Source organism: Polyodon spathula, chromosome 9 (assembly GCF_017654505.1).
Source record: "Polyodon spathula isolate WHYD16114869_AA chromosome 9, ASM1765450v1, whole genome shotgun sequence".
Classification (NCBI taxonomy): Eukaryota; Metazoa; Chordata; class Actinopteri; order Acipenseriformes; family Polyodontidae; genus Polyodon; species Polyodon spathula.
Window position 1 is genome coordinate 28,501,438 of NC_054542.1, and position 27,848 is coordinate 28,529,285.

Here is a 27,848-nt window from a genome sequence, read left to right on the forward strand (position 1 = left end):
TAATGAACAGCTGTCACAGTAGGTGGAATTTTGAAAAAAAAAACAGAGTTGCAGAAAAGGGAAGCCATTTCAATCATGCGACTAGCATCTGGTATTGAATTTGCATGTGTGCATGTGTGTGTGTCCGTACGCACTGCTCAATCAAGCATTTGCTGGAGTCCAGTATTTAATTCCAAACATAAGTCCTGTTTAGGATGGCTTTCCACATCAACATTACTGTGAAAATAAATCCCTCTTGATGGTAGGTGACCTCTGGTGCACACGAATAGCACATCGAAAAAAAAAAAATGAACTAAAAGAAATGTCTGTCCGTGGCATCAGCTTTACAAGCCCGGGAGGCCTGTGTTAGGGAGCAGTGGAGGTGCAGACTCACGTTTCTTGTTTTCAATTAGAAAAGTATATAAAATTATATGTGTGCAGTCTGTCATTAAGCAAGGCAGAACAGGATATGCCAACCAGCATCAGAGCTCTGACTGAAGAGGAACACAAACAGGAACTTGGCTGGAAGGCAGTCAGCCTGCATTCAGGACTGGACAAACCATTTGCCTCGCCCTACACACAGCTTTTTACTACCTGCAAAGATTTGTTTCTAAAACAGCTTTCAGCAAGCAACAGCAAGCAATCAAGCTTGACCTACAGTGAATGGATCAGACAGAATAATTGTGATACAGAATTCCTCTGCCATTAACTTTCATTGGAATTAAAAATCTTATTACCTTGCAGTGACGTGGTCCGTGGAGACAGAATGACTGGAAGCAGCACATAACTGCCTTTTTAAAAATTAAAATCCATGATCTTAAAAAAGGAAAGACCAAAACACTTGCTACATAATAGCAATGGTTACAGGGCACATCTACTGAGCTTACTCTAAAATCATCAACGCTGCCTTGGATTTTATCCACCATGAACACTTATCTCCTCGTTCACCTGAATATGCAGTGCTGTTTTCACACAATGTTTTAACATGGAAGCGAGAGCACTCAGTCCTCAACTCTTTACCTTCACCCTGCAGGAAAATCAGACAGCAAGTTCATTTCGCTCCTAAACTGGCTACTCCCACAGCTCGATACCCAATTAAACACCGTAAATGTAAGGAAGCCAGATATTACACTGGCTTACTCATTACCTCCTAAATAAACATCCCCACCATGCTACTCGGTTCTGCTGTATGTGGTTGCTTTACTGGAGTGCACTGAACCATAGCTGGAGCTGTGACAGGAATTATTAACAGGGGGACAGTATGAATGCACTGCTACACAATCCTACATAGAGATGAAATCACTGAGTATTTACTGGTTCCCTGTGTCTTCCTACTGTGTGCAGTAGCTGCAGCGCGTAGAAACGGCAGGCACGAGCGAACATCTGCATTAGGTAACAGCTTACTTCTACAAACCTCTGGTTCACCGCACCTGAATTTCAAGCAAATACTGCAGTCAGTGCATAAGCAAATTTTTATTTACTGCCCTGCAAATTCTGGATCATTTCCCTATTGTGTAGACAACATAGAGTGATTACATATAAAGAAGTGAATACCAAACTACAACTGGAGAATAAGAGTACTGTGAGTGAAAACAGTATGGGTCTTGCACCTGCGCCTGAATCCAGGCAACTATAGAAGGGAAGAGGTTTAGCATGGCCCTCCAGATTTTACTGCACCTGACTGTTTTACTGACAAATCCCATCAGCGACTGGCTCCACGGCAAGGGGATTCTCTTGACCACACTGCACAGTTTGTAGGCAAAGGGAGATTGGTTTTGGAGTTGTCCATGCTATCACAATATAAGTCAGTGTAAGTCTCAGGTCAGGATTACATCAATAATACAGTTATAGCTTTGTTATAGTCTACAGCAGCATGCTGTCTGACTCTGTTTTGATACAGGTCTTTTTTTTTTTGTTTTTTTGAATACAGGTTAACAGAAGTATAGCCGATGCAAGACTATTTTTAAAAGCGAGCCAGCTCATTTAGGAAAATGAAAGCTTAATATCTCCAACAATACAGTAACTTGACATGTTTCAAAAACAAAGCCATTGTGTTAGAACATTAGTCATTTTATCGGTAAGCAGTATGTGTACCTGACAACGAATCTATCAATAAAATATCCCAGTTGTTATTTTGCAAAATAACACGTTTTTAAGAAACTGCTGAGTTTAACACTATACCACTATAATAACACAATTACATGGGTCAGCTGAATAAAGGCACAATTCTTGTTTCTCTGCCACTTTACCGCAGATTTCATATTTAATTCTGGCTTTGATAAAAACAAAAGAACAACTCAAAAGTTGCATTGTTATGGTTATAATGATATGATATCCTAAGCTGTTGAAAGACAGACTGAGTGCCTCAGCCTCTGAATCTCTGCCAATGTTAAAAGTTCATCCCAGTGAAAAAATAGAAAACAAGCACTAGTGAGGCATATTCCTCTTACATAGGGCTCTCCTGCAGGCTGGCGGAGTGCATGTGTGGACCCCTGAAGTGATCTGCAGAAAGGGTCACACATGCATCGTAAATATTTCCGAACAGCGCAATTATCTTCACTGGCTGCGGTTGCCTTTGCACTAGGCTTCTGATGAGGTTGGGGGCTTTTGTAAAAGAACAGAAGCACAGAGTGAGACGCTTCTGTATAGAGCGCACAGAAGCATGCCAGTGAAATATTGTTTATAGCAAAAATTCAGCATGGATTATTCCTGACAACTCGATCACAGCTAAGACTTACTTGTGTTTATACATTTAAATAAAGGGATACAAATGTGCTGCTGCTGCCGCTGCCTGGAACGACAGCCACAGTTGGACAGGCATAAAGATCATATCGACAGCACTGCGAACAGCTGTTTTTTTCTTAAACCATGCCAACTTATTTAGGAAAATGAATGGTTAATATCTCTGACAATACAGTACATATTTCAAGAATAAAAGGTTGAAAAAAAACATTTATATATCGAGCCATTTCTTTAGAATGTTACAGAAATGTTTCTGGTAAACAGTATATGTGTACCTGATACCAGTTTAACAGTAGGAGTTTAACGGTATCCCTGACACATTTATACGGGTCAGCTACATAAAGGCAAAACCTTGTTTCTGTGCATACAGGAATCCTTTAGGCAGCTTACAGTCTTAACCATCCTTCTTTACGTACACTGCAACTGTAAATGTTGGACGAGCTCTTGCAACCCATTCAAGTGGTCATGCTGCTTTGTAAAGTAAAGCTCTTGATTTTCTAAACCTACCTAATGAGACACAGACCCATCCATCTCAATCTCCTAGGCAGAGCGTTCAGAACACAGCCCCCTGTCCCAGCCCCTCCCAATCGTAAAAATTCAGACCAAAAGCCTGCACAGCAAGCACAGTGTGCAGCACCTGCAACTACTTTAAAATTATGTGTGTGTGTGTGTGTGTGTGTGTTCTCCACGGCGTTTGATGGCACTGGTACAACAGAGCAGATTCGTAAAGGGAAAAGGGAAAATCACCTCTCTGAAGGAGGATGGTGCTACATGGTTAATTTTCAGGCTGTTAAGAGACCCTGCTGTTCTTTAGAATTCTTGCGCTGGCTGGGATTTCAAAATTAAAGAGACAGCAGCAGCTGATTGGTGGAATTAGCACTGCATACTTTGTTCATTTTGAACAAATTCATTTACTCGGTGAAGTGCTTAGACATAATAGAAACGGCTGCCTGTCTGTACTTGTGTGTGTGTGTGTGTGTGTGTAAGTGTGAGTATGTTGTTAGAGTGTGAATGTGTGGGGCTTTACTACTTCAAATATATAAAAACACCTGCTTCAGGACTCAGGTTTCTTTCTCAAATATTGTGTAGTATTGGCTGGAGCTGAGAATAGTACAGTGGTCGCTTGGAGAAATCGCTTAAGTTTTAGTTTTTCAATTAATTACACTGATTAATAATGAACTGTCATGCATGAACCATGCTGATGAGCCACTGAATCAAAAGGTTTCTGGGGTTTTCATAGGGACAGTAAGAGAACACATCCTGTGGTTAATCTGCAGCGGAATGAACTCTTGTAGTTGATAGAATAAATGAAGATGCTTCATGCTTTCCTTTTTTTTTTCTTCTTCACTGTACTGTAGATCATCATCAATAACCCCTGGAGCTCAGTGCTGCGTACTCCCAGAGCCGTGCATCCCTGCGAGAGCTCCCAATGACAAGACTGCAGTCGCTGAGCTGCAACCCCCAGCCAGGGGCTTTTGGAAGGGCTGACCCTTCTATTGACCCAGGTTTAGATTAACATTTGCCTATTAAGAGTGAGCCACTGGAGCTAATCACTTAGTTACCCTTCATCCTGTCACTCAGGCTCCCTGGGGGGAAACAACACAGTATTGTGTGTGCAAGGAACTATTAATATTCAAAAAAAGACAGCACTGCGTCTAAGTGCTCAGTACAGCAAACAGCACACCGTCTAGTTCAAGCTGTTACATACACCCCTGCTGGCTTGTCAGATATCTGGGCTGGGTTTCCAACTCATCGTAAAAAAAAACATGGCAGAAATCACATGCAAGAATCAGGAGCACAGATACACAACATGACTCTTAACACGAAGCAGCGTTTAGAAATTAAGAACAAGGCTAATTAGCCTTTTTAACATGTATTGTTCAAAATACCACAAAATATATTGTGCTTAAAAAAAAATAAGAAAAATAACTTGTTTCTGGGAAGTGACATAAGCGAAATTACTGCACAGTTCCTGGAAATCGTAAGCCCACATGTAGTCGCTCTCTCACTTTTTTATGGAATATAAGCTAATTGAGAGATTTTAAATAAAATGTGAAACAATTTTCTTTTTTTAAATTTATACTGATATATATATATATATATATATATATATATATATATATATATATATATATATATATATATATATATAATAATATTCAGTTTTCGATGCTACAGCCTTACCTGTTAATGAGAGGAAACAGGGACACCAGCAGGTACACTGACGGATACCACTTGAGCGGCTTTATCTCCTCAGCTAATGACACCTGCAAAGATAAGCGAGAATCACTTTGTACCACATTTCACTAAAGCACTGCTGCACAGCACTGCGTGCCACCCCCCCTTCCCTCCTCCACACACACACACACACACACACACAACACACACACACGCAAACACACACGCAAACACATACAGACACACACACACGGCCAAAAACCTCCCCCCAATTATGAGCCACGCGGCCGCCTGCAAGTACAGCTCCACCCGGGAGTAGCAGATTAACCCTGCAGCGAACACATTCATTATTAATAGGGCTGGAAAAGGGCTCTGAGGAGACCTGTTATATAGAGCTTCCACAGATGTGAGGCGGCACATCAAACACCGATAGGCTTCCCTAAAACTATTCCCTTACCTATGAAAAAAATAAATAAACAATCAAAATATTCAAAGTAATTTTAATACCACTACTGCTAAAGATAACAAAGCATTTGGACTGAGAGGAGTTGTGTGCGCAGAGAATGGTATTCCTGCATAAAGAGAGCAAGAGAGCGAGAGAGAGAGAGAGAGAGAGAGAGAGATGTATTATGAATAACTGGGGGTGAGCAAGTGTGCACTGGGCTCTGGCATTAAGAACGCTCTGTATTACTAATACAAACCTGCTAGCACAGCTGCTTCTGTGTGTGTGTTTTTGTTGTTTTTTTCGCCCGTCCATCCTAGGCTATAAAAACTACAAAAATACATTGTCAAAGTGAGGGTTCAGTTTGGTTTCTTTACACGGGACCCACTGCCTGAAATAAAGGAAGTATCAGAGAGAAGCAAGCTTACAATGATTAAAGAGATATGCTAAGTGATACTTAGACACAAAGAAACCCTGGAGCAGCAAGCTACCAGCAGATTGGGTGCCAGATTTCAACACTGAAAAGAAAAAGAAAAAAAAATGTGTATGGTTGTGCGTGCCTACAACAACCAATTGACAGACACTAGACTTTTAAAGATAAAATACACTATCGCATGGAGATAAATTTGCTTATACAATAATATCATCTTGGCATGTCTGTGTGCATACACAACCAAGAATGAGATATGATATATGCATATGAATATTCATCTGTATCTACATACAGTGCTTTGTTAAAAGATTACAGCTGGTTATAAGGCAGTATGGTCATGGCTTCTACTGTTCCTTCATTGCTGTTTCATCTGCTCTTGTATTCTCGTTACAGTAGAACAGACAGTCTCTAGTGTTCTCTGCTGGATTGAAGGAATGCAGGGAAGGGGCAGCACCCCAGGGTGAGAAGTGTAGAGGCATTTCCCATTTGAAAAAACAAACGTTACAGAGCACTATATAATAAACATTCTGTTATCTATGGATCTTATAGAGCATTATATAATAAATGTCCTGTTATCTACAGACCTTATAGAGCACTACATAATAAAGAATTCCAGTCAAAACAACACCTTTTTTTTTCATTCTTATTCATATCTTCGACAACAAATGCAACAACTTTGCAGGCGTCCAATCATTTTACAAACAGGGCAACGATCTAAGAAAATAGTGCCAGCAGTGATTTGCATTTTTTTGTAAGGTTTTATGGATTTTGTACGGCTGTCAACAGAAACAAAACTAATTACAAACTTTGATGTATTTCAGAATGCTCAAAACAGAAAAAAAGGTGAAAACGATCCAGCTGATTTTTCTTTAATTACTGTGCAGCTAGTTGAAGTGTGTGGAGCGTCTGTATTAAAAAGCAGTTTGAATCCAGCAGTGCAGAGATGCCAACTTTGCAGCACAGCTGCTGTGATACTGGGGATAAGCAGCGCAGCTAGGTGTGGTGGGTTAGCTAGCTTGTAAAACTATGTATTCATTCTTTCCTAATTCCATTTTAAAAACATGCATCTTAGTACAGTATATCTTTAGTGTTTCCCTCTGTCTGGTGTTTATTATTGTTTCTCTTCGGCCAGTAACATGGATATTACAGCACTGTTATGTTTTATACTATGTGGCTCAAATGCAACCTGGGAGACACAGCACCTCTCTCAGTAAGAACCCTCAACATAATTTTATTTAAGAAGAGTGTATGAAAATGTTTATCTACAAGTACCATACCAGAAACAGTTGTTTGTATATCGAATTAAAGAATGTCGCATGCAGTTTTTATTTTGCTGTTCTGTGTTGAAAGCCCTTCTATTTTATTTAGAGAATACTAGTCTTTTAACTATGCGTTATAAGAGGGAGCACAGAATTTATATTTTGGTGAGGCGTCTATCTGAATTGTAGTGTATGTGTGAATGAGTATATGTCAGAGCACATGTATTTGTCTATAACTCACACTGAGATATTTTAATGTCTATGGTTGGAAAGTATGAAAATGCCTTCTGTGTGAAGCCTGTTTACGGCTCTCACTTTCCTTTTCATAAACTACGTGGCTGTGCAGTCGTACCTCATTTCAATGCCTGGAGGGCTTTCTTTTGTTCTTTTGTTTTCCGTCAGTTACACACACTACACCACCCACTGCTGATTAACCACTGGGTAGTGAGAGCTTAAGGAAACTGCACAGATAAAAATCTGTTCAAAAAAATAAAACGTGTCTGGCTCCAAAATACTGTGCATGATTTTAAAAAATATATATTTAAACCTTTAAGTATTTTTTCAAATGTTTTTAAAACACAATGCTCAAATATAATTTATCTAGTTCTTAAATGATTAACCAATCTCTCACGTCTCCGTATGTCCTTATGAGCATGTAGCGATCTATGCTTTCAGTGCGATACATATATCAGCTCCACATTGCCTTCTGCTGTTAGCAAAGGCACTTCAGAAGCTGTCCAGATCGGATCAGAAATGTACTGTACGCGCTTTCATATTCCCAGCACTCCCACCTGCGAACTCCATAAACTGACAAATTCTCACGTCAACACTTGTCCAGATACCAACCCAGTCGCCAAAGCGGGGCTTCAGCTTTCAAACGCCTGAGAGAGACACTTAGCACGCTAGTCTGTGGGAACCACGCTGGTCTAAATTATTTATTACATTCACCAGAGCACTCTATCAGTATCTCTCCAGTCCACTTAGACCCAGGGCAGCAAGCGGGAGACTGCTTTCCATTTCTTTTAAGAGGACACGTATTAAACTTAGTCAGGCACAATGGTGGCCTTAAAAATTTGGTAATAAATAAACAGCGCAGAAGGCCCCCTGGTGTGTCATTGTTTTTTCAATCAGGAATGGACATAAAACAGAGTCTTGCACAAACGTTTCCTACCTGCAGTAAAAAATGATAGTTCGCCGATACCCTAGCGCTTTACTGTCCACCAATAAAAAGAGACTGAAAAGGAAATATTGTGCGTATTATGGAATTAATTACCATGTTAAAGCTGGCTAAAATTGCAGAGTTAAGATTTAGGGTCTAGGATCAGGAAGATTTCTTCATAGCTTTTAATTGTAGAATCTATATACAATGTTATTTTTTCTTTCTGGCTGTACTGCAAAATTGTTTAAATACTAAAACCATACCACAGTTCAGTATATAGATATTTTAATTAATTATATGACTCAAACAATCAAGGACATTTAGGCTGAATAATTTTCAAATACAAAAGTAATAAAAAAATAAAATAAAATAAACACCTCTCAGACTTTCTAAACTTGATAATTCAAAAACAATGAAGACCCTGAAAAAAGACTTATAGACAAAATACTTGAATTTAGTTAGCATTCCTCAGAGCTCAATGAATTTATGCCATTAGAGACTTTCATCTCTAAACTACTGTGATAATAAATAAACAGACATGTGATTACAAAATGTTCGGAAAATCCTATGACAGAATTCCACGAAAATGCATTAGCATGGCTAATTTCAATATTAAATTCCTCAGTGATGTGGCTGTACAATGTTTTTGGGGGTTTTTTTGCATTAAAAAAAGCAGACGCAATAGTAAACTGCTTTTTGTTTGGAAAACAGTGCAGAGGCTGACGAATGAGATGCTTCCCACTGTTGCAGCTGCTAAAATCCCAGTTGAACGATTTGATACAATAAAGGAGATGGCAATGCCTTTGTATTATTATCATCATCATGATTCTAATTCTTATCGCTATTATTTAAATTACAAGCACTCTTGACTAATCTTGCAGTTTCGTAATAATCAGGCCAGCAACTGCTGCTTGAAAATGACATAAATGTTCATGCAGGCCTGATGACACGTTGAGAGAACGTCATGCAAGGCCAGAGTTCAGGTCACCGGAACCACAGCTCTGCCGAAACACAAACAGGAAAACAAAGCAAACACACACACACACACACACGTGAAATAACACAGTCTGCAGGCTCAAGTCAGGATTTTAAAGGCACAGTAACCAATACAGATCCAAACATAACTTTTTCAATTTGGATTTGATACTTAAGCTAGATCAGAGCTTGAAAATGTCATTTACAACACCCTACTGCTGCAATTAGTAGCAAGACTTATTTGGTTCTCTGGGAGATTTAGCACAAACCAGTTTAAAGGGAGAGGAAATGGTGGGTGTAAACAAACTGGATTGTCAAAGGTTCCCTCTTAAAGGGGAGCACATAGACTGCTACATGGTTAAATAATATTGTAAGGAAGGAACAAGTCATTATTTTTCAGGAAAATGTTATTGAGTTTGCGAGACAAATGTATTTGCAACAGCAGAACAGAGATGAGTAGCTAGGTCTGAGGGACAACATAAAATGGCAACAGACATCTTTGATGAGCACTCCTTCCTTTGTCTGCATGACAATAATGCATCCAGACTAGATACAGAGTGTTTGCACAGACTGGAGGGGTCTCCCTTGAAGCAATTTGCAAGCGGGGTCATCCTCATGGAAACAGACAAAAGGGTGCGCAGGAGTATGTGTCACTGCGTCTGCGAGAGAGGGCCAGTTTGCACAGATCATGGTGTGTCCGTTCTGCCCTACTGGTTCCGAAGGCAATGCTGGTTTGCTCACAGTTTTTATAATACTAGGCACATTTTTGGTTTCCGTATTGTATGAAGAAAAAAAAAAAGATATTCCATCACTATGACAACTATAGAGACTACGGCAGAGCAGAGTAAGGTGGAATGAGCAATGCCTAGATTTATGCAGGTATTTAGAATGAAAAGCAAATGATCATTCAAGAAACAGAAAGCTGCATGCTTTAATCTTATTTTCTATAAAGTAACGGTGTGCAAACTGGCCATTTCTTGTCCTATTTTGGGGGGTTTGTAGGTGTTCTTTAAAAAAATACAAAAAGGTGGAGTAAATATTCCCCATTGATTTTTTTATTTGTCTAATAATATACAGTAATGTAAAAATACAAGTTAACAAATTGTAGACCGGTGCTTACAGTGCAAGGTCCCCTCACTAACCAGCGGTTTCCACGTGGGATAAGCAGGACACTGAAGGTTTAGGAGCAAGGGGATCTAGTAGCTATGTCGACTCCCTCTGAATAAGAATCAAGGCTATAGAAACCACCTAATTCTGTTCCTGGCAGTCTGAATGCTTTAATATAAGCTGATTCACAGCCTTCATTTATGAAATAAATAAAGCATCATATAACAGAAGTGACATTTCAGGACTATTTCCTTAGTTCTCATACTTTTCACAAGGCCAGTGTATACACTCCTGTCCCTAATGAGTGCTGAATTTAAAGAAGCTGCTTCAATTAATTGCGATTGTATAGCATTGTGCTATTGTAACCGCACATCACGAGTATCAGCACTGTGAGCAGATTCTTGTTTCTTTTTTCTTTTCAAAACGTTTCAGCTGTTTCTGGAGGGCTTTTAAGTCTGGATAGTTTTCTTTCTTTTTTTTTTTTTTTTTTTTGTCAATGCCGTCAGCCGCAAAACTGCAAGTCGAACTGTGGGCTGGTTTGGTCCCTGCATGCAAAACAGACGCATTATTCTTATGTCTTTGTGTTCATCTTCTCCACATACAATGGAAAAGATAAGTGCGAACCCACTGTAGATACCGCAGACAACCGGCCCTCTTCATTGGCTCTCCTTATTATACACTGTCATACCTTTCCCCTTTACAGAGGTGACTGGCCTCTTGTCTGCTATGTCCTGATGTCGCTCACTATAATGTCACATGGTGGATAAATATAGACAGGCTTATTATTTAACTTCAAACAATGGCTTTATACCACCGTTGCTTTCAGGATTATACAGAGTAGGCACTTGACCTTTAAGAAGGCTCATTTCATTGTTGTGAACCGTACCAATATTCTAGTGCATGCAATCCCATGCAAATTTGAAGAAAAACATATGAACATGCAGAATAACAAAATCATGTCATTCTTTGTCATTCTGCCCCCTATAATACCTCGGGAAGGAAAAGTACTGTAGGTGATTGTGAAAACAACAAGTACAGTCCAACCTGTGCAGAAAACCCAGCTGTCTACCAGGTTATTCCCCTTATTTTAAAATTTCCTGTGCATAAATGAAAGCTGTCCGCCAAACACTGTAAAACAAAACAAAACCAAAAAAATTACAAAATGGAAATAGTCGTTGTCAGACTCTAATCTGTTTCTACCCCATTAATCTAAAATTTCTGTCAAGTTGCACAAGCAGGTTTCTAGCAACAGCGCTGTCTGTTTATCAACCAACTGATTGCTCGTACTGGGTTGTGGCAATCAAAGGACAGGTCTACAGTTCCTGGCATCGAGTCGGTGGAGAAGGATTAGATGGTGTAGCTATTTTAACAGGTACCACCATTCTCCTAATTATGTTTAAAAAAACTGTTGAATTAAAATGAGCTTCCTAACTATCCCCCTTCACCCATGTGTGAATTCTGTATTGATTTCTGCCATCGTACAATCACCATGCTCGGTGTAAAAATACATGCAAAATGCAATTCAATAAGGTCCTTCTTCGGGTCCCATCTTTCTCTTCCTCCGGCACTGCATCACATTCCCATCTGTGTGAGTGTGCTGTACTTTCAACCTTGGAAATCCCCAGTTTTGCACCTGTGCTCATTTTGTACTGGGTTAACTGGAGACACATTTTTGGAACCACTAAGTGTTTGTGCCTGGACTGGAGAATTCTAAACCAAACTACTCACATCACCTCTCTCCAGCAGCACTCTTTAGAGGTAAGTATGAGTCAAAGCTAACTGTTGGCACCAGGACAGTACTTGCTTGCTGCATGTCATGATGCCCATGAGGCTGACCTCCTCCACTACCTGTCTTCAGCAGCAGCACAAAGGGAAGTGACATTGGATGACTTGGTCATCTGGAGTTCACTGCTGTAACAATCATTGGTTTGACAGAAGCTCTGTTTTTGTGCACTGGGGGAGAAAAAGCAGATCCCTTACCAAGGAGCAAGCCACAGCTGCTGAGCTAGACCCCAGAAGGCAGCACACACTGCAAGACCTTTAAATGAGATGGCAGTGGATGCCCGCCACAGAGACAGGAAATCATCGTCCGGTGGAGATGAAGCAGAGCAGAGAAGATGTACAGAGCGATTGATGGGATTGATAAATGATTTGGCAGGCTGTGAACACAAGTTCTCGTTTACATTTTCCTTGACTTTACTACGATCATAAGAAAAGGATACAGACAGAATTAGTTTCAGCTGTATTTTATTGTACACCCAGTCTGTATGGATGTTGATGGTTGCGCAAGCAAGAAGTAAAATGGATAAGTTCTCTTTCATTGATATGGCCAAAAACAATGAGGCAGTGATATGATACATTTTTAGTGGACCGGTAATGGAACCTGTACCAGTCATAGAATACAGCTGTGTAGCAAAAATTAATATTGTATGTATCTATGCCCCAGAAACTTCAAAGTCATATGATGTAAATAGTGCAGAATTAGTAGCACAGCAGTCAATGTTACTAATATAATTAGCAAGCAATGCTTATTACATAATATGATGTCACAACCTCAAAAGGTTTCTGAGAAGTTGTAAGAGCCGTGCCGGATCCAGTCACGGGAAGGGTTAATGAAATCTGGCATACAGAATAATCACAGTTCAAAAGACAGGCATCAGATGGTTCATTTAATGCAGAAAACTTAAATAAAGGTTAATTTAAACAGATTTTAAAAATCAATACACTTTTGTACTATACTGTGTACACACAGTTGATAGGAACCCTATTCCCATTGTGAAAATGTTAAAAGATGTTACAGTGTATTTAACTCTTAAAGACCGGATGTTTTTTTTGTTTTTTTTTGCCTGTCAACACCATTCCATTCTAGCACGTATACAAATTCAACCAACAGAAGTCTGTAAATATGTGTTTTTTTTTTTTTTTGGCCAACACATTTCCAGGTTACAGCTGTCTGTGAAACGGGGCACTTAAAAAAACAAAAAAACATGCTGAAGTATCTGTGTGTATTTCCAGCACTTATAGAGCCCTGTCCCTGGGGTAAAAGAGACTACATGGAGGAAGCAGAGAGGTCTCTAATCGCTCCCCAGAGACTTGCATTAAAAACGAGTCAATCAGATCCTCAACGTGTGAATGCCTCTCAGAGGTTTCAAAACAGGATCTTATAAATTAGCCTTGACATAAAAGTCAGAACTTTTACACTGCCAAAAGAGTCACAGTTTAGTGTTTTGCAGTCTTCATTGTCTGTAATTGGAAGTTGGGGAAAAAATGTAATCCTTTCTTCACTGAAAAAGACAGCGTGACGTGCTTCTGATGAATCAGCCGTACCTAGCATGTAACCTAATTGAAATCATTCTTGATTCAATGCAAGTATAAAAATAATAGCAAATGGATTATGGCTGTGCATTACAGTCTGTTCTCAAGGCCGCAGCAGCAACAGAGAAGCGGTCTAGCTTGCACACACAGCACTGGTTTGCCTTCCTGCAGGGCACCTGCCGACAGACGAGGAGCACCCGTCAGGAGATGAGGCGAGAGTGCCAATGTGGATCCTGCTTGCCGTTCCACTTTTTATTAAGACAAATTCATTTCATATATTAAAAAACAAACACGTAAAGCCATTCAAAACCAACGAGGACTTTCCATCTAGCTGATCAGCACTATCAATTTTTGAATTTTTCCATTTTTGAAAATCCAGCTATTTGAAGATTGATGATATGTATTTGCATGCTAATCTTTTTCCTATAATTTGTATCCATGCATACTGTATATCCACCTATCTCCAGCTATAATACAAGGAATAGGAAACTAAGCCTCAAATAAGAGGTTAATAAACAAATAAATACAATATTAAAAATGTTTCACCCAGACTCATTTTGTTAACATGTACAGCAGTCTTATTAGACAGGAACACATTTTTAAGGTCTGTTTTAGGCTCCTTAACAATGTAGTTAAAACTAGCCGTTAAAAAAAAAAAGGAGTAAAATGAATAGCACTATATTAAAACCTACCCTTAGTTACCCACTGAAAAAGCCCTGTTTGATAAAAACAAAAAGAAGTTCCCATTAATCTATGCAAATGAAAGTGATCCATAACAGTAGCAGTCACAGCTGGAGATAAGGAACACGTTCTTGCCAAATAACATTTACAAATTATTCTTTGTCGCTATATCAATTAGTGTTGTTATAGTGCTGATACCTTCCCTGTGCCATGCATCTCCTACTACTATCAGGAGATACTAAAACCCAAAGGCAAGTTCATTTAGCCATAGTGCTGATATGAAGGCAAAAAGGCAAGCCAAAAAAAATAAAGGAAGAAAAGGTCAAAACAACATACCTAGCCTGCCCCGCCCCTCGAGATTTCATTTAAAAGAGCTGTTTAAACTATTAAGCTCTTATTAAATAGCCCTGGAGTTCCACCTTATCACAATCCCTCTGGGTGATCAGAAGGGGAACGGCATTTACTCAGTCACCTGTGTGGGACCCAAAGTCCTTGGGAGGCATGGCATTAGTATTCCTTGCCAGAGCCCAGTGTCGATTGTGCCTGAATACATATCTAAGGGTGTGCGGAGAATAATCTTATCTTGCACAGAGCTGCCGCACGCTCTGAAGTCGAATGCTAATTTTGTCTCTATGCAAATATTACCCAGGATTATTATTACTCTTATTACTGTTTGAAGATATTTATAGAGGGTAGCCCACTGAGGTGCTGTGTGCATGCTCATTTCTAAAGAGGCCCCTTCCACAGGCTGGGGGCTGTAGAAAGCTAAATGTCTTGCGGAGAAAGCTGCCTGTGTTGACAGCCCACAACGTACTGCTCTCTTTAGAGTGCAGAGGCAAGGCAAGAGAAAGGTACAGCGCAGCAATGCTGCGTATTCCAAGGTTCTTAAAAGATTACTGGAAACAGCAATACATGGCATGCAGGGAAGGCTTTCTAAGTCGCCGCAGCATGCAGGCAACTTTTTCTTTCACATACCAGTAGTTTCATATAATTAGGACGGCCTGTTCAGAACTCAAAATGGCAGAGATATTTCAATAGAATGTCTGTATCGCTTCTCAAGATAAAGCTAAAAGTGTGACAAAAGAACAGATGGGCACCTCCAGTGCATCCTGATGGCGATATACATCCCCCTGCAGGAATAATCAGCACACACTCATGTGAAAGGTAATTCATTATTCACAGGATTTCATGGACAGGAGTAAAAGCAAAAAATAACAGGAGTGTTGATCAGACCCGCAATGAAAAATGGAATCAGCACACCTTTACATGAAGGGTAATCCATCAGCTGCTTTACAGACACTGGCCTGGATTTTCCACTGATTCATTTGTGTTGAAAATGCTACATTTCAGTTAGACATCCCTGTTTCAGGGGCATGAAAACACATGGAATTTAACAAAAGGAATGTCGTGCATATAGCATATCTTTCATATCATTACAGCCTACAGTTAAGCACTGAGCATCCAACATAAGCATACCCCTCATGGACAAACCCTAACAAGTGCAGGGAAACAAAGCACCCATTATCATTCAGCCACGTCCAACCTACAGCCACAATCAGGGTACATTTTCCAACTCTTCTAATTTGGTAACTGTGGTTGTGCTTGCCTGCCTGCGAGTGTGCTTCTCTATGTGATTGCATGCCTGCGTGTGTGCTTCTCTATGTGATTGCATGCCTGCGTGTGTGCTTCTCTATGTGATTGCATGCCTGCGTGTGTGCTTCTCTATGTGATTGCATGCCTGCGTGTGTGCTTCTCTATGTGATTACATGCCTGCGTGTGTGCTTCTCTATGTGATTGCGTGCCTGCGAGTGTGCTTCTCTATGTGATTGTGTGCCTGCGAGTGTGCTTCTCTATGTGATTGCGTGCCTGCGTGTGTGCTTCTCTATGTGATTGCGTGCCTGCGTGTGTGCTTCTCTATGTGATTGCGTGCCTGCGAGTGTGCTTCTCTATGTGAAGTGGATTTCTATTGTCTGCACAGTGCAAGGCTACTTTAGTCGTCTGACAGGAAATCCAAGGACATATTTTTTTCCCCAGTGCACTGCTCCTCAGGCTCCCCAAGTCTAGAAGCTAAGAGCTACACTATATTCTCCAGGACATTACAAAGGGATCACTGCTCTTGCTATTCTTTGACAAGTGCACTGCTCTCCCTAACATCAACAAAACAGGCAGTGTCTTGATTTTTCTGTTTCAGTGGTGACTTGCGACATGCAGCGCCTCCCCCACACTCACAGTGTGTGCTGGCAGACACACAAAAGACCATGTATTCCCCCAAGCTGAATTCTAAGTGGTGGCCTTCTGGCCCTGTGGCACTCAGGTTCTCTCTTAAACCAACAATTCCCCTACTGGCAGAGCAGGTTTACTGAACCCAATACATCATAACCATCCAAAAGCACCATTATTTATCCTATCACTATGCGGCCAGTAGAGTTAAAAGGTCAGTGCATCATGTGATTTCTAAGGAATCGGGAAGTACAAAAAAGTAGCTGGCAACTAGAATTCTAAAGACTGAGATAATATCGGCTACAGAAAATAAATATTAAAATTCGAGATTGGAACAAGAAAACTTAGAACCACTGGGAATGATTGAAAATACCCAAACATAGCTAGTTATCCGTTCATTGGTGATTCGATGTCATATCATTCAATTCACAACGCTTTGAAGCTATCACCTCATTCTAGATTATATTTTAAAAGACAACTGATAGCCTTTGTGCTTTAAGAAGCACTTAAATATTTATTTATTTTCTTCCCTTCTCAAAGCTTCCCTATTACTAAAACACAGCGTGCAATATTTACATTTACCACTTAGGGGCAGCATTAACATAAACTTTGTAACAAAATGGAAATACAGCCAAGCCACTTTGACACTCTGACATGGAACTTAGAGAAACACGCTTTCAGTGGGCACTAAGGACTGCCTCCCATGAGAACAAGTCCTTTGAAACATACAGAACGCACTGAACTGAGACACCTTTCAAATCTGACCATATTACATGGAAGAGAACGAAGAGGCATCAGACCTGATGGAATGTGGAATGTGATCGAAATTATTTATTACCATTTGTTTGTAGATAGATAGATAGCTAGACAGACAGACAGACAGACAGACAGATAGATAGATAGATATGGCATATTGTAATAAGAGCAAAGTCCTGAGTGGGCTGCAGCAAAATCAAAGTGAGCTGGAACGAAATACCCTTCAGTTCTGCTTAAAGTGGTGGTAGCTCACGAAACAATTCCATAGATCTTACCTGCCCAGCACTTTCATTGTAATATAGCTCTCCACCATGTGGTTTGGAAAGAAGCACACGCTGTAGCAAACACAGAGTGCTACTGTTTGAAACACATTATCTGGAACTACACAGTGTTAAAGAAGGAGCTCGGTTTCCTTGCTTTCAGGAAGTCTGTTAAACTTGCACTTCCTACGTCATTTCACCTCTGCAGTGTCTTCAGGGTCAAAGCACGCTACTGACGCAGTACTAGTCATGTCAGTCAACTGAGAAGAAGCTGGTTAGATATTGCTCATAGCTTTAGGGGTAGGGACACTAACTCTAAAATGACCAAGGAAGTGCAGTACTAACCAGAGACTTGACTTGCAAACATAGATCATGCTTTAAAAGGATTTCTTTAAAAATTGCACATTTGAGGCCGATACAGTTAATAGAAGTTCAGACAGACAGACATGAGCAGGGAAAAGGGTCTACATTATTTTACCCTAAAAAATAAGCAAATGACAAGACATGAAAAAATTATTTTGAGAACGACATACAATCATCACCACCTCCCATACAAGCCATATCAAAGGACATTTTGCCTGGACTAATTTACAACATGTAGAAAAAGAAGCTCAACAAGTGAAATAATGCCTGGTAATTGCTGCCAATTCAGTGATGCGTTTGAAAAGTGAAGGGTGCGGGAACGTACAGTAAGAACTGATAAAACCTTAATCCAATTAGGACAGGGAAAATCAGTTGCTAGGTGACAATACAGTAATTACTGCAATTTATTAAGAAAAGCGTGTCGGTATCAAGGATTAGGAAATTTCGATCAAAGACAAAAAAGACAAAAAAAAAAAAGAGGAGGGGGATCTATAAATAGCCTCTTTGGAGAGGCCTCTTAAATAGTAACCCTATGTACTTTACACTGTAGTATATCTGAGATTTAAATATAATACATTCATTTCTGGTAACTTTAAACTGCATGTTGGCAGTATGCTCCTGTGCAGGCTACACTATAGAAGCATGATGTATCTGATATGAATGCATGGGCTGTGGGTCCACCCTCCCACTTTATTTCACCTAGCTGTCTGACCCATGTGGCCCTTGTATTGATTAACACCACAAGGGAATACACATGTCGATAAAAAAAGGCGGTAGCAGAAATGTCACATTTAACGGATTGCAACTGACTTGTACTTTAGTTTAAAACAATAATAGTGAGTGTTCACTTGATTCACTATAATCAATTAACCAGGCTTTTTGTTAAGGTAGAGAATGCTCCAAGTATCAGCAGGTAGAAAGCAGAGGATCCCAGTTCAATTACGTTGTGAAACGTGATAGACGTCTTTCATTAACTCACACGCTCTGGGCAGACTAGGTTCTGCCCTTAATCGGTTTATCTACTTCCTTCACAAAGCAGGTAGGAGTTTCCGTAGAAAACACAAACCTTTGCTAAAATACACCCTTCCCAAGTCCTCATAAAATACCTGCATCGAGCTGGCACTTCTGTGTGCCTCTGCTTTTAACAACTGTGATTTCAAAAGATGTAAGGGTTAGCTGTGCAGCTCAAAGAGAGTGGCCTGCACCTGCTCCCTTCAAAGGCACTGACTGTCCACGCTTGCCAGCTGTTACTGCAAACATGTAAAAGCAGAATCACATCAAACAGCCTGGCGAGCACTGAAGAGCTTGCCGCACTACATTGCGGTGGACCTTTACATCAAAGACTGAAATTCTATAGAATGCAGTGGTCCCTTAATGATTTTCATCCACTCCTCTCTCTAAAATACAAACAAGTATGTTGTTATTACCCACAACTCACCACAGATGTAAATAATAACCTAGCGTTATTTGTATCATGAAAAAATAAATTACCATAACCTGCATTCACTTTTAAAAATCTTGGAATTATCATGAAAAAACTGATTAATATACAAAACATTGTTCTAAAAAATGTCTAAGTCCCATCACAATTGGTATATGTAAAGAACCATAAATACCAACAGCCAATATCACCACATTATAGTACTTTCTAAATACTGTATATTGTGCTGCAGGGGATAATCTGAGAACCCCAAAGAAAAGAAATACATACAAATGTTTTTTTTTTTTCACTTCAATTAAGTTTTATGGTATGTGTCATTTGTGATACAGCACTAACAGTAACTACAGTGAGACAGAAATAGCAAGCCCTTCCCTGGCAACAAACCCAGCCTGTACCTGAACTGTTAGCAATGAAGGAAATGACATACCTTTCGCCACTCTCTCTCTGGGTTGAAGGTTCCAGACCAGGACAGCACCTAGACAAAGGAACAATGACCAGTGTTAATTCAAGTCTCCCACAGAAGCATATCACAGTATACTGTATTGGTATTTTATATAGTACTTTTTAGGTACTGTATATTACATAAAAAAATGATAAAAAAGAAAAAAAACCCAGAAATGCTAAGGTCGCAACATGCAAACACGTGAGATTTGGAAATACACCATTAAAATGCTTTAGAATTAAATTTTCTTTTCAAATGTATGCATGTCTCATACCGAATTTGTTCAAACCCAAAAATGATCTGTATGAATACTGCAAATTTGCAGTAAACTGTTTTTCTTAATCTAAAAAAAAAAAAAAAAGAGACAAACAAAAAACATTTGTAACCATGGTTTATGGCACATTTAAGACACAAAATGTCATGTAACATCTGCTCTACCTTGAAATGATAATTCATAATATTATTAGTATCGGACAGCAGACATACAACGTGATGTTTAACTGGCAAAAAATGATTTCTTATGTGAGAGAGATGAAAAAAATCATCCAACTGACAAATAAGGGACCATAAAAAAAGCTAAGGAGTACCTGGTCAAAACAAGATCAACCATTTGAAAAAGAAACAAAAGCATTTCTCAAGAGTCTTTTTGTGCCTGTTCAAACGCCACAGATTTACAATGAAACTAAACAGAATATGAGCTTTAAACAATCCACACAGCGCCATAGAAGTTTTATTCTTTTATTGTTTTATTCTGCCCGGATTATGAGCGCTGCGCTGTGTGTTGGGAGTGTGTCTAAGCCCTCGCAATGCTGGCTCAGTACAGACAGCAAACTCTCAGGATTTTGAGATTTTAATTGCCTTTGCACACGGGTCAATATTCACTGTCAAATTAGACCAGGTCTCAGAATGTAGGGCCTTCTGGTCAAATGCACAGTGAAAGTTCGATTCCCATTTGAAGCTGTGCCTAACTGACGCGGCAATATGTTAATTTAATGAGATCTGAAACGCTATTAAAAAGCAGGTACTCTACAGTGCAAATTAATTTAATTACGTTATTTGTATTCAGAGGGACTGTCGGAACTGGCACTGATTCTGCACAACAGGTGGACTCTGCTGCAATTACAAACCCAGGTAGCGCAAGGAAAAAAAAAAAAGACTTTCCCATCCCACTGCATTGGAAGGTGCTGGCACCACTTACTGAGCTAATGCAAAAATAGCTCACTACAATGATTCCATTAGTATAACTTTCTTGCCAATGTACACTAGGGCTGCTATGATTAAATTAAAAATCACTAATTATTCTTTGTTTTAGGCAAAGAAAATCAGTTCCCTTACCCTGTCTTCATAGCTCATTACTTTATGCCCTGGGTTAGTCTGGTTTCTGTGCTGGACTTTCTCCAAGGCCACAATGTTCTTTTGGTAATATGGCGGCCAGACTTGAAGTGCAATCTCACCAATGCAACCTCATAATGCATTCTTTTGATTTGTAGCCTACACTTTTGACTACATAGCCAAGCACTCTGTTTGCCTTTTTAATTCCTTCTCCCAACACAGACTGGTTGCAGACAGCGATAAGTCTGTTACAGCAGGCAATAGGGCTTTCTCATTTCCCCCCCCACTTTGAAAGTCTCAAGGGGAATGCTTCGACATTAATGGATTTCTGTCAGATGGCAGGTTTGTATTGAAAGCTGCAGGGAGAAGGATGGAGAGGCCCTGCAGTTTTCTGGCAGCGCAGGTAATGCACCACTCAATGGGCCTTCATGTCATTTTATACTGCAGAGATCAAAGGCTGTGCAGGTACAAAAGGAAGCTGTTGGAAATAAAGAATTGTAACCTTTTTTTTTCATAGGCAGAGCTTTAAATGAAATCTTTAGAAAGAAGGTCGAACTCACTATATCTTCCACGCAGTGGAACAGCGCAGTTGACTTAATGTAATTCTTCACGACTATGGAAACAGACTGTAATGGTCCTAGACAGTCTGAAATCAAGATCTTGTGGCAAAGTTTCATTAGAGGCAGAACTTAACTCTTTAATCTCCAAAGATTTTTCACAGTGCCAGTTGCTGGAATGTTATTATTGATATAATAACTAGCCCAGGTTTATTTAAGCCTGGAAGCCCATCTGAATGTATATAAGGTACATAATCTTTTAGTTTTTCAGACAATGCAACAAACTATGTTAATGTGAGTGTGAGTTTCAGCCAAATACCAGAGCTAAACAAAGGAGGCTGTCTGCTGCCACGGCACTACAGCAGTAAAGATTTAATAACCCTGCGCTGTAAAGAATAGCCGAGGCTTTCGCTTTCACACATGCAAGCTGGGTTGAGTTCCAGTTGAATAAGCTCACAGCTGCGCCCACGATCAGACCCCATCTTTCCTGATACGAATGCATTTCAGATACGGCACTCATGCAGGGGTTAAAGGCATACTTTAGAACACTCGCCTCGCTTGCTGTTGTACAGATGCTTTTAACACACCAAAGCTATTTGATTCTCACTGGTTTGAGGTTGCTATTTACCCACGATCATGTTCCATTTAACACTAAAATGTATTTCCATGGCGTCTTCTTAATGCATTCATCCACAGTTTGGTACTGACTGCTTACATTACCCAAGGTAGATGTTCTTACATGAGCTGCTTACTGACTAGTATTTTAAAGGAGGGATCCTTAAAATCTTCGAGTCAATATGTTTACGCAGTCTGTGAGTCAAATAGGCATGTTCATGCTACTTCTTGCAGCTGTACAAGAGATAATACATCTGTGAGTTTTGCTGTGATGCAGAAAGTAAAACAGAATTGATGTAGCCACCTTTAAGAATCGGTTTATTTCACAGGAATCCTCTACATAGAAGAACAACTAAGTCAGGCAGGCAAGTTACTACTAATACCTTCATCAGTGTTGTGTACATTAAAATATTTTCCTTGCAGCTCAGAATTGTAATTGCTTACACAGTACCTAAACCCTGAATCAGTATTTCCACATTGTGCAGTTTATTAGAGCAACAAGCAGTATACATTACTAAGGATCATGCATATGCAATATGGTTACTATAAGTAGGCTGAATCTATAACTATAAGTATGATACCAAGTCTATGCAAACCTTTGAAACTATGTGAAAACATCCTCAAGTGTAACAGGGGACTTGCTGTGTCTGTGTAGATAACACACGGTTATTAGGATCCAAGGACAATTTAGCAACAAGTCTGAATATCCTATTCCTGCAGTACTAGAGTTGTTAATACAATGTAATATAATATAAAGACACAACTGTAATTAATGCAAATGTGAACTGTACTGCTACAAGCCACCAGGGACCAAAGATAGCACAGGAAACATGGTAACCAGATTTCCAGAGTCATCAACGACAAGCCTCTTATTTTTTAAACAGTTCAAATGACTGCTTGTAATGCCATTAATACTAGACTTTAAAAGCAAACAGTCAACTACAAAACAATGAAAGGAGCAGTGAAAAGAATAGGGAATCTTTGTAACACAAGATAAGCCTGGTTACCATGGCTTGTATTGCTGAAATTATGGAACTTGCTCTACTGATTATCTACTGTATGATGTTCCAGTACCACTCCACTAAGCCCCAGACTCGTAAGTAGTTTCCTGTTATATAGACAAAAAAAACTGGACACATGCTCACCCACACCCATATAGGTGTGCAATTATGCACACACATGCATGCACATGCACAAACACACACTCTCACACACAAGCACAGACTCTCACTCAAACAGTGCATTTTGACAGAGACACACACAGACAGTGCAGTTCCGAGGATTGTAAAACAGAGCTCAGCTCACTCCAATGACAGGGAGATGGCAGCAGCAGCAGCAGCAGCAGCACGGTAGTGAAATGAAAACCCACAGCGCTCTCCGGCGGCTCCCCGCGTGGCTTTTCAAGAAAAGCATCAATTTGTCAGCGCAAGTGAAGAGGGCTGACTCAGCGGGAGGCAGGGTTTATGTAACCCACAGCAATCTATTATTACAAAAGGGGCTTTCAGAAACTCCAGAGAGCAAAGGCGCAGCTGGGGAGATTGATTGTACAGGCAGCGGAAACCCTTCAACACAGACTGCTTCCATTAAGGGCCGCCGCTGTCCACCAATTAGAACAAAATAAAAAAAAAAAGAAATCTTTGCTCAGCAGCCGTCGGTGGCGCGGCTGTGCAGAATTACAGCTCGTCAATTAAGCCAGGACCGGCAGCTACGATATATAGCAACAGCAAGCGCTGGTTATTTTTTGATACTGACGCTGGCTTCAAAGCTCACTAGCCCCAGACAGCATCTGTCCTGGGTGCTCTTAAAAGCTGCATTTTAAAATGAGCAACGCTGGATATTGTGATCTCATTAAAAAAGAAACATATGGTACTGTTAATACAATAAAATATTTTTTATATATGTACTGAACCCTATTTTGAGAGCAGATACATGTTTACACCATTTCAAACTGCCAAGGTACACATTACATATGTTAGATTTCCCTTAAAATTAAAACTGGTCATTTATTAAGTGTCGTATTAAAACATATTACGCTTTCTCTAAGATGCACTTAAAATAACTGCAGATCTCATTAAAGAATAAAATGTCTTTAAAGTACTGGGAGTCTGACGCAATGTAGACGGGAGCTACTTAATCCCTATTCTTGCCCTGAAGATCACCCTGCTATTCAGTCTGTGGAATCTTCTAAAAAGACAGTGACTGTTAATTATGCCAAGATGGAACTGATCTGTGTGCTGTGCTTTGACAAAGACTGCTGTTATATTGGAGACAGTAGTCAGCCAGGGGGATGGTGAGGCTCCTGGGCTTGATATTGACCTTGTTGTCTGGAAAGGGCATTTGGCGTTGACCCCTGTTGTAAAACTGAAAACACTGACTAAAGGCACAGTTAAACCCATCTACCTTAAAGCCTGTCTGAAGAAATAATTACAAGCTTAACATTTAGTGCTTGCATGAATGATTTCAAAAACATGGTCTTGGGACTAAGTATACCATGCCATTAAATATATAATCCACATGGTTAAAAAAAAAAAAGGTTCTCATATTTTTATGGATACAGTACCTGCATTTTTCTTCCTAACTTTAATTTTTTCAGAGTTGACCAGTACTATCTGTAATTAAGTTAGCACCAAAATCTATAGAACCCCTACACAGAGTTACACATTATGTACACATCATTACTGTTTATGCATTTTGTTTAAAAGTCTAATTTAAAAAGGCTCTTGCATTTTAATTACATCAGCGTTACTTTCTTCTAACATTAGTCCTCTTGATGTGGGATGGAAAACGCATTGCTTTTGCATTTATACATGGGTTTAAAAACATTAACTGCAATTTCCATTGCCCGTGACCACATTTTTTTAGTTAATTATACCCCAAAAAAAGCCTGACAGGATTCCGTCTATTCGTTTTCCCCGTCCCCAGATGAAACATTCACACATGAGCAGAGAAGGACTGTACTGTCTCGATGTCCTTTTGTGGACTTACAGGGAAAATGTAGCTTGAAAACCACAACCTTCTACACTGAAGTCCTGTGCTCTGACAACTGAACTATTAGACCCCAGTCAGGTACAGATTATTAAAAAGGAATCCTAACGAGATGCGGGCATACTGTCGGACTCTCAAGAGCTTCCATGGCACAAACTGAACCACTTTAACTGTGCCCCAAAGCTGTGTTTTCAGGCAATAAGAGCTCTGCAGTAAAAGGTATTGCCTTTCTTTTGTGGTTCCAGTTTCAGTTCACCGCGCTAGGAAGACTACCAGCCAGCCCAGCAGTAACCTCATTTCAGCAGCTTTACTTGCAATCCCAATGAAAGGAGATTCTCATTACAAACCAGCAGGGACCTGGGTGCTAAGCAATTTACTGCAGACCCACCGCAGAAACCAGATCCAAGGTTTTTTTTTTTTTCCCCCCCTCATACTTTGGGAATTCTGTTATCTGAGAAAATCTGTAGACATCTCTGTGTCTACAGACAAACAATATGGGCCCTTTATGAATATCATATTTATTCCATGAGTGACAACTGAGATCCCATAATTCACTCTGGCAGAGTCTAGAGTGAGTTATGAGGCTCTGCCTACACAGACAGAATAAATCTGGTTAATCAGCGGGGACCGTTATCTAGTTTGAGGGTTGTCATTATGCTGCACCAGCTGTTTACAGTTCTGCAATGGCAGGGGTGGATTGATGTTTATTATTTATATGTATTTACATATAGGCTGGTTATAAGTCCAGTGGCCACTTCGAGCTTTGGGAACATTCAGCGCAGAGCAATGAAACCCGGCACGTTGATACACCAAATGCTAAGCAACAAGATTTTAGGACCAACTCCACAGGCCATCAGCATTAGCTGGATAAGATGGTCATCATTCATCGAGGAGGCTTCCACCATTATGATAATGTTAAAAAACGTTCACTTTCACAGGTACACTTTTTGATGGATAGCACCCTGTCGCTGATTCCTGCACAAATGTGTGTAGCTGGGACGTGGAACAGGCAACACGTTACTTGGCAACCAATTGAACAGTTAGGCTTGCCCGGCACTGAGCTGATTGGGAGGTCTGGATTGGCTGGGGGCGTGCTAGGGGAGGCTGGGCGGAGCTCAAAAAGTATCTGCACCGCCATGCAACACAGCGTTTTGTTGACATCAAGGAGGACAGCGTCCGCTCTGCAGAATAACTACTATGGAACCCTTCAACTGCATGACGGTGCCTGTGAAGGCTCTGCCCAACCAGGACTGTCGCAACAACCTGGAGTCGCTGGGAGGACGGGACTTTGGGAGCAAGAGCAGTAGGTTAGTTTAGTCAGTTGGTTATGTTGCTTGTGAATAAATCACTGCCATTGTGTTTGTGAAACAGAAGAAACAAATGGAAAACAAACTGGTATAACCTGTGAACTGCTAGCCCAATGTTATTTCCAGGCCTCAATAGATTAGTGCACGGATTTATAAAAATGAGACTTTTTTTTCCATTTTGATGATGTGTAGAGATTGCTATAACACAACAGGATTCTTTTAAAAATTTGGAACTTGAGATGTCAAAAGATGCCCACATTCAAAGGCATGTTAATAGTTCAGGTCTTTCTACTTTTATAGTTTTAACACAGCCGGTACTGTAAATAATTTCAAGAATGTGGTACTGAATCACTTTCTTGGCCAATGTCCAAATACACTGAATTGTTTGCAAAACTCAAAAAGAAAGAAAATATTTAAGGAATTCATTTTTCAAATAGAATTTCAGAACCGTGTTCTGTGCTAGAAGAGGATACGATGATTGAGAAGGTATGAGTTCATGCAGATCATTTTTAATGACGCCCTAATGGCATGCCTAATGACTACTGCAATCACATGACTTGTTATCTATTGGTCAGTTCTAGAATTGCTAGGGATGTACAAAAGCCAGAGTCAGAAACATAAAGTGTCTATCCTGGAGATGGTAAGCAAGCATGAAGTGAACCATCCACTATCCTCTATGACTAGGGGCTTTAACCACGATCCTCGGGCAAGCGGCAACTGTAATGGCAACTGCAGCATACATTACATGATACTGTAACATTAACAGTTTGATAGTCATTAAAAAAAAGGAATCAAATTGCATTTATGTGTAAAAGACTAAAACAATCCATCACAATGTTTCTACTGTTTACACAGCTTGCATAGCTAACTAGACAGATAGACAGATAGACAGATATATATATATATATATATATATAAATGATATTACAGATATATATATATATAGCATCAAAAGAAACATATCACTTATATTTGGATAAAATTCACTAGATGTGATCGAAAAATGACAAACTCTGTTTTAGAGATGATTCAGTAACTTTTTATTGTGCTGATTAACAACTGACATTACCAAGATGCTGCAAAATGATCTGTCGGTCTTGGGCAGATGTTGTGACTCTTGGTCTCCCAGTTTTAGGCCTGTCATTGACAGAATGTGTCTGGCTATACCCTCTCGCCAGGTTTGAAATTGCTGGTTGTGAGCACCCAAGACGGCAAGCCACAGTATGTTGCCCTAGTACAGCCTCCAACATGCCGATTGCACGAAAGCGCTGCTCTCTCGACAGATGTGGTACATTGTTTT

General features: G+C 39.9%; 1 protein-coding gene across 2 annotated transcripts in view; it reads right to left on the reverse strand.

Annotated features, from left to right (window-relative positions):
- si:dkey-100n23.5 (cyclic AMP receptor-like protein A) overlaps window positions 1-27,848 on the reverse strand; it is a 112,941-nt gene that overhangs the window by 15,326 nt on the left and 69,767 nt on the right. For both annotated transcript variants that reach the window (XM_041259086.1, XM_041259087.1), the window contains 2 exons: window positions 19,738-19,785; window positions 4,906-4,988 (listed from right to left, as the gene is read on the reverse strand). In XM_041259086.1, the coding sequence (XP_041115020.1) occupies window positions 4,906-4,988; window positions 19,738-19,785 (131 nt within the window). The remainder of the gene's footprint in view (window positions 1-4,905; window positions 4,989-19,737; window positions 19,786-27,848) is intronic.